A 14,860-nucleotide genomic window follows, 5' to 3' on the forward strand; every position below is an offset into this window, starting at 1 on the left:
GCAATTCATAGACGCAAACTATTACATTTAGAATGGATAAGCAATGAGGTCCTGCTGTGTAGACAGGGAACTGGATCCAATCACTTATGATAGGGCATGACAGAAAATAATATGAGAAAAAGAGTGTGTATAGATGTATGCCTGGGTCACTTTGCTGTATAGAAGAATTTGACAGAACACTGTAAATCAACTATAATAAAAAAATTAAAAAGGAGAAGAAGGGCAATCTGAGATTCAGGTGAAGACTTAATGCACACTCATCCAACTGTGATGTGGTTAGACAGAATCTTCCACTGGGACCTGACTGTGCCAGAGGTGGTCTCATAGCTCAACCCTGGGTTAAGTATAAGGGGGGGTTAAAGCCCTGAAAGTCAGGTGGGTCAAGCCAGCAGTGCCACGTTTGCATGTCCCACCTTATGGAGGAGGTGCAGCAGGGCCTCCCGGAGGCAGCTGTGCCGCACGTAGAAGCTGATGATGGCCAGGTTGGTGCTGTAGTTATGCAGGTAGAAGAGGCATTCTTGGTAGTAGGTGTTGTTCATGATCTTCCCTTCGGGAATCACCTCCAGAGAGAGGCTCTGGGTCCGAAGTGTAGCTTCCAGCTCTTTCAAGGTGGCCAGGTAATCGTCATCTTGCTACCAAGAGAGGAGAGGGTATGAGGGAAGAGTGCCACTCAGGAAACGCCCAGCCTCCGAGAATATTGCTTTCAAAGATGGCTTAACAAGGTAGAAAAAAGCCCACTCTGTAGTTTTTTTTTTTTTTTTTTTTTTTTGCGTGTGTGTCCTTTTAGGGCTGTGCCCTTGGCATAAGGAAGTTCCCACACTAGGGGTCTAATCGGAGCTGCAGCTGCCAGCATATGCCACAGCCACAGTAACAAGGGATCAAAGCTTCGTCTGTGGCCTACATCACAGCTCATGGCAATGCCAGATCCTTAACCCACAGAGCGAGGCCAGAGATCGAATCCACATCCTCATGGATCCTAGCAGGGCTCATTTCTGCTGAGCCACAAGGGGAACTCCCACTCTGCAGTTTTATGGGTAGGAAACAGGCAGGATGTAACAATATAGATATTATCAACTGTATAACACAATTTAATTCAAAAAATAACAAAATACTTGCCAAAATCTAAATACTGCCAAAGTCTGGGTATAGGATTATAAGTGATTTTCATTGTTTTAAAAGCAGCTTTCCGTAGTGTCCCCCCCTTTTTTTTTTTTTTTTTTGGCCACAGCCATGGCATGTGGAAGTTCCCAGACCAGGGATTGAACCCACACTGCAGCAGCAACCTGAGCCACAGCAGTGACAATACCAGATCCTTAACCTGCTCTGCCACCAGGGAACTCCCTATATTTTCTTTTTTCAAAAAAGAAGATTGACTCTTTATTACTTATCTGACCATATATAATGGGAAGAACAAAATCCAAACCTGACAGCTCAGAGCCAGGGCTGCTGCTGTCAGCTGGATGGAGGCTGATCCCTTCCCCAGGCCTTTACTGCTCCCGGGCCTCCCACTCTGAGCTGATGCTCTGCTCACGTGCTCTTACCACGGACAGGAGTGGCCTCGCCGTGGACTCCAGATACTCAACCACATCCTGTACCAGTCTGGAGCCATGACTCAGCTGATTGAGGTCGAAAGGGGGCTTCAGACAGCGACTGAACTTCTCCCGTGCAGCGGTGAGGTTTCCAGCTTTGAGGCAGGCCATGCCCCACGCGTGCCACGCCCCAGTGGTATCAAGGCCAGTCTTTGTGGAGACCTGGAGGGAAAGCTGCTCTCTTAGGAGGGGTACCTACAGCCAGGCCTGAGCCTTCCAAAGACCTAGCCTATCCCCTTGTTGCCAATCATCTCCCTCCCTGACCCCTGCACCTGCTATTCCTCCCACACGGGCAAACTGGTCACCCTAGATGCTCCCTGTGGCCAAGGACAACTGAGGAGGTGGCAGTTCCCATCCGCAAGATTAGGCAAAGGTAACTCGTTGCAGCGGGGTAGATGTCAGCCTGGTCAGAGCTTCACCTCAACGCCCAGTTGATAGTACTCTGCTTCCAAGAGCTGGTTCCTTAGCCTGGTTACCGCAGCCGGTTGCAAGATCTGATCCAGAGATGGCACGTGGCGATAGGCGGCAGCAACTAAAATATTCAGCACGTCTACCTTGCTGATGTAGCTGCAGGGAGGAAAAGGACAGTGATGCGGTTCCATGGGGTCTTATCAGAACAGGTGTTGCTATTGCATTTCCAGGGTGAAAGGTGAGCATGAGGACTGCGAGGTACATGGGCAAAAAGGCTCTGGAGTCAGACACTCTGAGTCTCAACTCCATCACTTAGCAGCTCTGTGACCTCGGGCAAGTTAGTTAACCTTCCTCTGCCTCAGTTTTCTCATCTTTAAAATGGACATAATGACAGGGAGTTTTACAGATAAAACGAGGGCCTAGGATGGTGTCTGGAGCTCTGCAGGCACTCATCAAATGTCAGATGTCAATACACAGAGCAGGGACACCCTGGGACACTCAGGTCTTTTATTTGAGGCAAGGCCTTCACGCTGAATGAATGTTGGGCGCTCACCAGCGACCTGTTGCTTTTTGGTTCTTTTGAACCCTTGCTTGGGAGAGCGTATACAGACTGTACCAGGGTCCTGCATTCCTGGTCCATACAGAGGCCACATCATTACCATTCCCTGGAGGTGCTGGTAGATTCTAGTGTCCTGGACTTGACATCCTCTCCCTGGGTTACGGATGGATTCTTGTTACTAGGACAGCTGCCTATGATCTTACTCCTGACACCTGGTGATTGCAAAAACCTTCTAACGACAGAGCCCAGAAAGCTGGATCATTCTGCTTATTGCTGCCTGCGATAGGCCTATGCTCAAGGTTCTTGAATCTTGTGTCATAATTCTAGCAAAACCCCCTGTGGACCCTCCCAATTCCCAGCTCATCCACCCAGATGTGACTCATGTGGTGTGTTCCCAGCTCTCAGTCCTCTCCAGACTGGGGAGCAGAGAGCATACGTTCCCTTGACGTATCCACCAATCTCCCTGCAAGTGACTTTAGTACATTAGTGGTTCTCAGTGGGGCAGGGAGAGCACAGTGTGTAAAAGCCAATTTGGTATCACCATGTACTGTATGTGTGTAAAAGGTGGTGTGAGTTTTGTTTTTATTTATCTTTTTTCTTTTTTTGGCCAACCCGCGGCATATGGAGCTCCGGGAGAAGGATCAGATCCAAGTGGTAGATACGACTTACGCCGCAGCTGCGGCAATGTTGGATCCTGAACCCACTGTGCTGGGCTGGGGATCAAATGTGCACCCCAGGGAGTTCCCGTCATGGCACAGGGGTTAACGAATCTGACTAGGAACCATGAGCTTGCGGGTTCGATCCCTGGCCTCGCTCAGTGGGTTAAGGATCTAGCGTTGCCGTAAGCTGTGGTGTAGGTCGAAGACGTGGCTTGGATCTGATGTTACTGTGGCTGTGGTGCAGGCCAGCGGCTACAGCTCCAATTTGACCCCTAGCCTGGAAAACTCCATATGCTGCAAGTGCGGCCCTAAAAAAACAAAAACAAAAACAAAAGATGTAGCATCTTTTGCCTCTTGGTACAAAAGAGTGAAATTAACTCCTTTATATTTCCATCTACTTCCTGTCCCACCCGGATCTGCTTTCTCAACATTCCGGTATTTGAGAATGAGAGTGATAAAACTAACATTTTTGGAGTGCGCAGGCTCAGTTCTTAATCCTTTATGTGTATACTCTCATTTTGTCCTCATGACAGCCCTACGAAATAAGTATTATTATCATCTCTGTTTTCAAGAGGAGAAACCTGAGGCCCAGTTAACAGGCTTGTCTGTGATTATAGAATCAGGAAGTGTGAAGCTGAGAATCACTGAGTCTGCTTTCTGGTGAGTTTGCAGGCAAGTACTCTGAGCAAGTGCCTGAAGCCCTGACACGTCAAGGGAAAGTATGCTCTCTGCTCCCCAGTCTGGAGAGGACTGAGAGCTGGGAACACACCACATGAGTCACATCTGGGTGGATGAGCTGGGAATTGGGAGTTTGCATTGTCAGGTTAATGAATGGAGGCAGAACAGGTTGTGCAGGGGCCTAGGGCCTCATCCTCCCTTTTCCATAGACACGTCTACTTTCTGACTCAGATTCCTCCCTGAGATACAGGGAGAGACCGGTCCCTAATGTGCTTTATAGATCTGTTACCTAGAACTCCCTGAGGCCAAGGTCTGAATTTGGTCAAGACCAGGGTAGAGTTTTGGTCAAGGCTAGTAAGCACTGGACACTGGGGAGGACATATTTTCTCTTCTTTTCTTTTTTCTTCTTAGGGCTGTACCCGCAGCATATGAAGGTTCCCAGGCTAGGGGTTGAATTGGAGCTGTACTGCCGGCCTACACCACAGCCACAGCGACACGGGATCCGAGCCACATCTGCGACCTATACCACAGCTCCCGGCAACACTGGATCCCCAACCTACTGAGCGAGGCCAGGGATCGAACCCATGTCCTCATGGATACTAGTCAGATTCATTACCGCTGAGTCACAACAGGAGCACCCCACAGGTTAAGACCCAGAAAATGTCACAGACTAATGGTACTCCCCTAAATTGATTTTAATTACAAATGAACCAAAGTCCTTCTTTCTGATTGGTGGATCCACTAGAGAACCTGCCTGGAGGATCTACTCAGGGAAAGAGAAGGACACGGGCTGTCCAGGCAGGGTGACAGACAACTCTTGTGATGTGGTAACAGCATTTCATCAACATTAAGCAGAGACACAAAACAGTTCAGGGTATCTTGTCAGAGGACGAGAGGGAGGTGAAAACGCACAGTGGGGTCAGAATAAGGCGCTGGAGAGACACGACCACCCTGTCAAAGAAAGGAGATTCAGCTCCGCTCACCTGTCGCAAAGGGCCAGGTCCTGGCTCCGGCCGGCCTTGACAAACATCATCTTGGCGCTGAAGAGCAGCTGCTTCATGATGTCTGTGAGCAGCCCCGCATCCACTTCTGGGTTGCTGAGCCCCTGGGACAGCTTGCAGCAGTGCTCGATCAGCTGGTGGCCACAGGCGATGCTGTCCTGGTGCAGACTGAGGATGGCTATGCACAAGGAGGCGCTGGGGGCCTGGCAGGGGTGGAGGAGGAGAGACACACAGCGTGAGTTCAGGGACCCAGTGCAAGGGACTTCAAACGCAGCGAGATGGCAGGAATTATTCTTCCCATTTCGTAAAGCTTGAAGGACCCTGGAGGAAGGAGCCAACAAGTCCGCAGGAAAGCAGAAGTGGAAATACATTTCAGACATCCTAAGCAGCCCTGCCAGAGCTCTAGCTGCTATTTTGTCACCTCACTGGGAAGAAGGCAGCTGTGTCTATCTTCTTACCTACCTCAGCAGGTGCCCTCCTTTTTCTAGTCTCTTCTCCCACTAACACGGGTGCTCCTTAAGGCTGGCTTGGAAGACAGTCACCTTGCTTGTCTGGCTACGTGGAGAAGCCTCTGCTTCAAGCCACTGGACAGAGTGCTGCTACATTAATATTCCAAAAGCACATTTGGAAACCTTCCATCATCCCTGATGTCTACCAGGGACTGACTGACTGCAGAGTTCAAGGCCCTATACATAGATAGCCCATTTCAACCCCACATTTAACGCCTCTCTAATAACATCCTAGGTTGCCTCCAAATTAATCCACTTCTAGCTCCCCAATCATTTAAAAAGATATAGTTGATTTACACTGTTGTGCCAATTTCTGCTATACAGCAAAGTGACCCAATCTCTCTCTCTCACACACACACACACACTCTCTCTCTCTCCCCTTTTCTTTTCCTTTCTTTTTTTTTTTTTTTTCCGGCTACACCTGTGGGATGTGGAAGTTCCCAGGCTAGGGGTCGAATAGGAGCTACAGCTGCCGGGCTATGCCACAGCTACAGCAACTTGGGATCCCAGCCACATCTGCAAGCTACACCACAGCTCACAGCAACGCTGGATCCTTTACCCACTGAGCAAAGCCAGAGATCAAACCTGAATCCTCATGGACACAAGTCGGATTCTTACCACTGAACCACAATAAGAAAGAACTCCCACATTTCTTTTCTTATATTATCTCCCATCATTGTCCATCCCAAGAGACCGGATATAGCTACCTGTGCTTCACAATTGGACCTCATTGCTTATCCACTCTAAATGTAACAGATTGCATCGACTAACCCTAAACTCCTAGTCCATCCCCCTCTCTCCCCCGCCCCTCCACCTTGGCAACCACAAGTCTGTTCTCTAGGTTTATGAGTCTGTTTCTGTTTTGTAGATAGGTTCATTTGTGTCATGTTTTAGATTCCACATATAAGTGCTATCATATGGGATTTGTCTTTCTTTCTTTTTTTTTCTTCACTTTGTAGGACAGCACAAGAGGCATATGGAGGTTCCCAGGCTATGGGTCGAATCGGAGCTAGAGCTGCCCGCCTATGCCACAGCCACAGCAATGCAGTATCCGAGCTGCATCTGTGACCTACACCACAGCTCACAGCAATGCTGGATCCTTAATCCACTGAGCAAGGCCAGGGATCGAACACACAACCTCATGATTACTAGTTGGATTTGTTTCCACTGCACAATGGGAACTCTGGATTTGTCTTTCTGTGTCCTTTTTTTCTCTTTTTAAGGCCATATCTGAGGCATGTGGAGGTTCCAGGCTAGGGGTGGAATTGGAGCTGTAGCCTCTGGCCTACGCCATAGTCACAGCTATGCCAGATCCAAGCTGCGTCCAGGACCTATGCAACAGTTTATGGCAACGCCAGATCCTTAACCCACTGAGGGAGGCCAGGGATGGAACTTGCATCCTCGTGGACACTAGTCAGATTCGTTTCCACTGAGCCACAACAGGAACTCCCCCAATCATTTTTGATACTGTGATTTTGCTTGGATGTTTTAATTTCTTTTTTTTTTTTTTAGCTTTTTAAGGCCGTACCCATGGCATATGGAGGTTCTCAGGCTAGAGGATGAATCGGAGCTACAGCTGCCAGTCTACACCACAGGCACAGCAATGCAGGATTCGAGCCGCGCCTGCGACCTACACCAGATCCTTAACCCACTGAGCAAGGCCAGGGATCAAACCCGCCACCTTATGGTTACTAGTGGGATTCATTTCCACTGCACCATAAGGGGAACTCCTCCTGGATGTTGTAGTTTTGCACTGTGTCCTCTCCCTAACCTCCACTGCCCTCACAACATCCAACCTTCTGCTTGTCAAACTCCTGCCGCACTTCCAAGGCTCATCTGAAATGCCACCTCTTCCATGAAGCCTTTTCTGATTTCCTCTTGCACATCTCTTAAGCTGTTCCTCACACTTTCTGCTGTAACTGGTTTACTTGTCTCAGCTCCCCTGTTATTACACTGCAAGCAAATGAAGCCAGGCTGAGTTCACCCAACTCTACCTTTCCTGTCACACTACCACACACAGTAAAGAAACTCGAATGGCCATCAAATGTTACTGCTGTTACCTGCTCATAGTAAAATTCGCTCCGCACCAGCTCATTTTCCTCCTCGTTCAGATCCAAAATCCATTCCACCTCGGCTGCTTTGGGGACTCTCACCACAGCTGAGTAGGGAGGGCTTTCGCTCTTGGAGCTGTCTGGGGCTGAGAAGACAGATACCAGTCATGCGTCGGTCAATGGCCGGCAGCCTGGCCCAGCCTGGGGGCGGCATGAGGGGCAGCCAGATCTCCGCCTGCTATCTCAGGGCCCTTTCTCTCCTCGTGCTCCCTTTTACTGCCTTTAGGAGACACATTAGGCACCCCAGACGCTCTTCCCCAGGCCCAGACCTGGAATGGGTGTTACACCATCTGTCACACAACCCTGTGGCTTCGCATGAGAAACCCTAAAAGTTACATGCTTCCCAAGTGGAGGGCTGGGCCATTGGCTACTCTAAAAACTAACCTACCCAAACTATGGATACTGATGAATGAGGACAAAGAGGGAGCACTGGGAGGCAGCGTGGTGGTAAGAAAGTAGGGACAAAAAAAGAAATAAGCGACTAAAAGTTAAGGACAAAGTTCTTGGGTTGTTGGACCTTCTTAATGCTGGAAGCTAATGGGCCATTATGATAGGTTAATATGATGGCAACTTTAAGGGAAACAGCCCAGGAGAAGAGCCAAGACTTTTCCTTGGCTAACATGTTACACTGAGCTACTGTGGAGGGTGTCGGCTGCAGCTGATACGCTGAAGGGAGAGTCAATATGAGCATAGAAACAAAAAGTCACAGGGACTGTGATTCAGCCTTACCTTCTGGCTCTCCTGGATTTTCCGCTGGTGCACTGCAAACAGAGAAAGAAAAAGGGACGGCCTCAATCCCCCTCCTCTTTGTGTGAGCTTGGTAGACAGCCCTGCTGTTTACTGTGTTACCTGAATGGGATTATCAGGGAACCGCCCAAAAATCTTTTCTCTCCTTCACCTGTCACAGTCAATCACTTACCATTTCTTGTCCCTTCCATCTCCTAAATACCTCTTTAAAGGTCCCCGTCTCGCTCTTCATCCCTGCCTCAGATAGGGCCCCCGTCATTTAATGCTGGAGCCTTTGCAGTAGTGTCCCAGTTGGTCTCCTTGATTCTCCCAGCCTAGTCTCTACTTTGTAGCTCCGGTAAGCTTTCCAAAATGCACATCTGGTCATGTTATGCTGCTGCTTAAAATTCCTTGGTAGCTCCTCGTGGTGAAAATATCCACATTTGCAGATGAGCAGACAAAGCTCCTTATGGCCTGGCTGCCTCTTGAGCCTATCTCCTGCCACCCATGACTTGTGTTCAACCCATAAGACCTCCCCACACTGCCACTGGCTCTGATCAAGTTTAAGTTGGTGCTACCAACCACTGAACCCTGTCATCACCAACCACTGAACCCTGTCATCACAAACCAGAGCCCAAGTCTAGTACCTGCACAGGGAACCTTCTGGTCAACCCCAGCCCGTGCTGCCAAAGAGCAAACTCAGAGCCTTTGTGCCATTCTCTAGGTCCTCCTGGCTCAGCTGCCAGCCTCTGCATCCAGAACCCTACCCCGTCGCCCACCTACTGACACGTCCTCAAAGTACCCACGTTTCCTCCTGTCCTTCCCTCTGCAGTTGTCACTCCCACTTCTAGGCATACTCTGTTGTGCCTTCTTTTCCTACTCACTTCTCATCCTCTAAGGCTCAGACCCAGTGCCACCTTCCTGACCACTGGGCTAAGCTGTGTATGTCTCTACCACTGTACTTCCCAAGGGCTCTGAGATCTGAATGCTGGCTGTCTCCCCGCTAAAATGGGGACTCCTTGAGGGCAAAGTGCTTATTGCTGAGTGATTGCAAAATGAAAGAATTTCCACTGATACTAAGTGCTCATTTCAGATCTTGGCAGTGTGGTAAATAGGTGATCTCCCCATTCCTCACCGCCAACCCAGAGGGAGGCAGTGGTATGCCAGGGTCAGGGAAATTAACAGTATAAGCACAGCACGGCTTCCTACCCATGAGGTCAATAATCTTCATGGTAAATAATGATTAAAAATGCTCCATTAGCTGTGGTGTAGGTTGCAGACGCAGCTCGGATCCCGTGTTGTTGTGGCTCTGGTGTAGACCAGCGGCTACAGCTCCGATTGGACCCCTAGCCTGGGAACCTCTATATGCCACGAGAACAGCCCAAGAAAATGGCAAAAAGACAAAAAGACAAAAAAAAAAAAAAAAAAAAAAAAGCTCCATTAAAACAAACACAGTTTGATCCAGCAATCCCACTCCTGGGAATCTATCCAGAGAAAACCATGACTCGAAAAGACACATGTACTCCAATGTGCATTGCAGCACTCTTTGCAATAGCCAAGACATGGAAACAACCTAAATGCCCATCGACAGAGGAGCGGATAAAGAAGATATAGTACATATACACAATGGAATATCACTCAGCTATTAAAAGGAAAGAAATAATGGCATTTGCAGCAACATGGGTGGATCTAGAAATTATCATGCTAAGTGAAGTTAGTCAGACAGTGAGACACCAACATCAAACGCTATCACTGACATGTGGAATCTAAAAAAAGGACACAATGAACTTTGCAGAACAGATACTGACTCACAGACTTTGAAAGACTTATGGTTTCCAAAGGAGACAGGTTGAGGGGTGGGAGGAATGCATTGGGGGTTTAGGACAGACATGCTATAAAATTGGGTTGTGATGATTGTTGTACAACTATAAATGTAATAAAATTCATTGAGTAAAAAAAAAAAAATTGTACTTAGTGCTGAGACTGAAAAAAAACACCAAACATAAAAATGCTATTGCACCATTGAACAGAATGTAAAATCTATTCAAGTCTGTTAGTAAAGTTGAAGTAAGTTTGCTTTTTTTTTTTTTTTTTTTTTTATCTTCTTGCCTTTTCTTGGGCCGCTCCCGCGGGATATGGAGGTTCCCAGGCTAGGGGTCCAGTTGGAGCTGTAGTCGCCGGCCTACACCACAGCCACAGCAACTCGGGATCCGAGCCGAGTCTGCAACCTATACCACAGCTCACGGCAACACCAGATCCTTAACCCAATGAGCGAGGCCAGGGATCGAACCTGCAACCTCATGGTTCCTAGTCAGATTCGTTAATTGCTGAGCCATGACGGGAACTCCCAAAGTAAGTTTGCTTTTGGATAGTGGCTTTGGCTCATATCCCCAGATGCTCTGAGGGTCTTCGTTTCACTCTCCTTTGCCACTAGAAGTGGTGGAAAAAACTGAACAATACTGGGCTGGCAAACACCGTTTTGGGCTGTTTTGCCAGAGGTGTGAGCAGTTTCTGAGATTTGTCAGTAGGTGATCTGTGTATCGGAAAGTGTGGGGGCTCTTCCAGTTGTGATAACAAGCCAGAAGACTAGCTAGATGAGAGTTGACGCAAGGGAGGCCTAAAGCCAGTAGGTAAATATGTCTTTTCCAGCTGAGACCAAATGGAGCAAGAGAGGTTGGAAAACAGGTGAGGTTGTTGGCAAAATGAGATCTATGGCCTGAGTCAGGGCACAGGCCAAAGGACCTTGTGTGCTAATCTCAGAGAAAACATTATGTAAGAGCTCTGAACTCTGCTTCTTCTGACTCCTGCTTCCTTTCTAGAAGTTTCTCTAAGGTCAAACATTACACTGTAGTGTGATGTGCAATGAAACCTTTTTGTAATTGCTCAGATTTGAGATGCTCTCCACAGTGAGACTCCTAGGAGCGTAAGGACCTGGCGGGGAGCATGAAGGGGTCAACAGGAGCAGCAGCCTGGCTGCAGGACACTCACTCTTTATTGAAGTAACTGTAGCACTGGTCACACACGCGCGTGGGGTTCTCTCTGCAGCCTTCCACCACCATTTTCTTAGTGGAGCAGGAACTGCACACTAGCCGGCCACAGCGGCGGCAGTGATGACGCCTGTTAAACTGAGCAGTGTCACCGGGAAGAGAAGGAAGAGGAAGGACGAGAAGGTGAGATTGCAGGAACTGCGAGCACCTGTCATCCCACTTATCCTTGGAATTAGCCACCTGTGACTTCTATCAGGTGCCTGGGCCTCCGCTGAGAAAGAGCAGACCAGTCCCTGCCTCCAAGAAGCTGACATTTAAGGACCTCTCTCAGCTGATGGGCAAAGATGCCCATGCCATGGACAGTTCTTCAATAGCTCCTGACAAGTCCCACCTGCCTCTGGGGGCGAAGTTGGGGGACACGGCAAAGAACCGTGAGGAAAAAGTGACTTTCTCAGCCAGGGCAGATCACATTTCTACATGGTAGTGATGATGATGAAAAGGTGTCCTTTTTCAAGATTCTCTTACAAATACTGCCTTGTTTCATCATAAGGGTTTGAGAGTGGCGTTACATCTCCTTTATAGAGAGAAATTACATCATCGTTTTCATCAGTGCTAAGCTATTATGCCAGTTAGGTACTGTGTTAAGTGTGGTAACATTTGTTACTATAGTTACTCCTTATAGCTCCATGAGTCAAATAATAGATCATCCCTAGTTTACAAGTGAGAATCTGAGACTGAAAAAGTTAAGAATGACATTGTGAGTAAGAGGCAGAGCTAGGAGGAGAATTGAGGTCCTTTGGCTCCAGTACATAAACCCATTACTAGGTCACCTGTCTGTCTGTCTGTCTTTCTTACTTTTTTTTTTTTTTTTTTTTTTTTTTCTGCATCTGCAGCATATGGAAGTTCCTGGGCCAGGGACCTACATCTCATTTGTGGGAATGCTGGATCCTGAACCCACTGCGCCAGGCTGGGGATCAAACCTGAACCATCTTAGAGACAACGTCAGATCCTCAACCCACTGTGCCGCAGTGGAAACTCCCACCAGGTCACCTGTCTTACTGTGAAAGACGCAGGAGCTGGAAACAAGATCTCCTGATGTTTGGTGACTCTTCCTGCAATACCACTCAGCCTCTTTTCATTTATTTTACGGGGATGGTGGAGACGGTAGAATTTAAGGCTACCTGAAGGTGTCTACCATCTGTCTGAATGCAGAAAATACCATCTGGACAGGTCAAAGATAACCCCAGGGCCTTAGATCTGGTAGTTCTTTGGAACATACCCATATCTGCCCGGGAACCGGAGGTGACTCTAAACTGAGGTGAACTAGAGTTTTCCTTTCATTTCGCCTGCAGCTAAAGTGGATACGGATGCTGCTTACCATGGTGAAGCGCTCCCTGCAGCAAACCATGCAGAGGCTCTCAGTCTCATCTGGTACCCACTGGTGCCTGGCAGGGGGTGTTGCTGGGGGCACAAACTCCAGTGGCGGCTGACTCTGTGGCAAGCTCCTCTCCCTTGGACTTGGGGAACGTACAATGGGGACACCTAGGAGTCAGAGCCAGAAGTCAGAGAGAAAGGTGATCATAGTCCAGCTAATAAATGAGGAAGGAATGCGAGAATTAAAATCACATCACTTGACAATCCCCTACTGAAATCACAGCTCCAGTTAGTGATCATCAATGGCTGAAGGCAAGAGAGGCAACTGGACACCCCGCCTCCTGATGGAAGGTCCACGACCACCTATCAAATATACTTTCCAAAAAATGTTAGGCCTGAATCAGATCAAGCTTCTAGATCATTCTACCAGTGTACTGGAAATAAAGGGTCTGAGACCCAGATGGCCAGAGGATAGCAATCGGCAAAAATCCGGCATGTGGGAAGCTCTACAGGTCATTTGACCCAGTTCTCTCTAAAATAAAAAAGAAGAAGGGGGCAAAAAGAAAGTAGGGAAACTACTGATTTTTTAAGAGACTTAAGAGATATTTTAACCCAATGTCCTGAGTGGACCTTGATCTTGATTCTAGAAAAGACCAGTTCTAAAAAAATCCTTATGAGATAGCTGACTAGACAGTTGATAATAAAAGGAACCATTAATTTTGTTGTCAGAATGAGAATGACATATGGTTTTGTTTTATAAATGTTCTTATCTTTTAGAGATATAGACTATTTTATTTATAAAAAAGTGGTATAATATCTAGGATTAGTTTCAAAATACTCCAGGAAAAGGACAGGGGTACAGATGCAACAAGAATGGTCACACTGAGATGGTAAAAACTTCGGCTGGGTAACAGGTATAGGAGACCTCATTACACTATTCTCTCTACTTTTGTGTACTGTAAGTTTTCGATAACAAGCTAAAAAGGAGTTCCCTGGTAGCTCAATGGGTTAATGATCCAGGGTTTTTACTGCTGTGGCTCTGGTTACTGCTGTGGCACGGGTTTGATCCCCGGCCCAGGAACTTCCGCATGCGACAGGTGCGGCCCCCAAAAAAACAAACAAACAAAAAAAAGAGACAGAAGAATCAGAAAATCAGAAAGAATAAGTCAAGACTAAGCTAAAAAATGGGTATCTCTCAGAACTTGTTCTTACCAGGAGAGGCAGCAGAAGAGAACTCGGCTGAGGGTGACCGAGACAAGGTCTTGAGGTCTGAAGCCTGACTGACACTTTCCTGGAGGTGAATCATTGAATCTGTAGAGAGGGAACATGGTGACAAACTGTTGTTCTGCCATAAGCCTCTTACTTGCCGTGTTAGGTGCTGAGTTCAAAGCTGTGGGTTGTGCTGTCATCCTAAGATTCTACCAGGTACGCAAAGAATGCTAGAGGTACTTCTGAGACAAAGCAAGTATGCTTTTTAAACATCTCAAAAAAACAAACTACCAGACATTTAAATGAAGGTCTTGGAGGGTAGGGGAAGAAAAAAAAAAACTGGTGGGGAACATCAGCCCACAGTTATTTCATTTTCTTCATTCTAGAAGAGGCTGAGTCAGCTCACCTACTACTAGTGACCATGGGAATAGCCCTCAATATGAAATGATGGCACTTCAGAGCCCACCGCACCAAGGTTAGACAGAGACCGCCCCCTCCACCCCCGCCAGCATGTTCTGTTTCCTGAACCTTTACATTATTATGCACTTGGTTATCTACCACCCTTTGATTCTGGTTAGCCTGCCACTTCCTCCAAAACCAAGATCTCTCCTATATAAAAGAGCTACCTCTGGAGTTCCCTGGTGGCTCAATGGCTTAAGGACCCAGCATGATCACTGCTGTGGTCCAGGTTCCATCCCAGACCACGTCTCAACAGAGGAGAAATTAAAACTAAGGACGTAGCCTGGTATTTCTCTGTGCGGAACCCCCATCAAGGATGCTGGCAGTTACCTGATCGTTTCTCCCTCAGAGAGTACGGCAAGTCCAGGGCTTTCCCCGCATATCTGGAAAGCAGCGAGTCCACCTCATCCATGGTGAAGCCAATCTCCTGGCCAGCCAGCAGCTGGTGCAGGGTCTGCACAGCTACAGTGGCCCAGTCCACTTTCATGTTCATGAGCAGCTGTTCCAGCATGAGCAGGGGATTAGATGACAAGTGGGAATAGCTGGCCCGGTGCTGCTCGGGCAGGGTCAGCAGGACCTGTGTGTTGG

The 14,860-nt window shown here is 47.9% G+C and overlaps 1 protein-coding gene across 4 annotated transcripts in view; it reads right to left on the reverse strand.

Annotated features, from left to right (window-relative positions):
- Window positions 1-14,860, reverse strand: part of ZFYVE26 (zinc finger FYVE-type containing 26) — an 89,811-nt gene that overhangs the window by 32,394 nt on the left and 42,557 nt on the right. For 2 of the 4 annotated variants that reach the window (XR_014811015.1, XM_084969543.1), the window contains exons 26-35: window positions 14,603-14,849; window positions 13,817-13,915; window positions 12,609-12,772; window positions 11,232-11,368; window positions 8,247-8,278; window positions 7,467-7,603; window positions 4,880-5,100; window positions 2,009-2,156; window positions 1,542-1,751; window positions 414-632 (exon numbers count right to left, since the gene is read on the reverse strand). Coding sequence is in view for 1 of the 4 variants with exons in the window: in XM_084969543.1 (XP_084825669.1) it covers window positions 414-632; window positions 1,542-1,751; window positions 2,009-2,156; window positions 4,880-5,100; window positions 7,467-7,603; window positions 8,247-8,278; window positions 11,232-11,368; window positions 12,609-12,772; window positions 13,817-13,915; window positions 14,603-14,849 (1,614 nt within the window). In the remaining 3 variants the exon portion in view is untranslated. Of the gene's footprint in view, window positions 1-413; window positions 633-1,541; window positions 1,752-2,008; window positions 2,157-3,133; window positions 3,369-4,496; window positions 5,101-7,466; window positions 7,604-8,246; window positions 8,279-11,231; window positions 11,369-12,608; window positions 12,773-13,816; window positions 13,916-14,602; window positions 14,850-14,860 lie in introns of those variants that run through there. The other 2 variants (XR_014811016.1, XR_014811017.1) reach the window with 2 other exon arrangements.

The sequence above is a fragment of the Sus scrofa genome, chromosome 7 (assembly GCF_054392235.1).
Source record: "Sus scrofa isolate SSC_HxYL_T2T_F1_AM1 chromosome 7, Sscrofa_HxYL_maternal_Yorkshire_Landrace_v2.0, whole genome shotgun sequence".
Taxonomy (NCBI): domain Eukaryota; kingdom Metazoa; phylum Chordata; class Mammalia; order Artiodactyla; family Suidae; genus Sus; species Sus scrofa.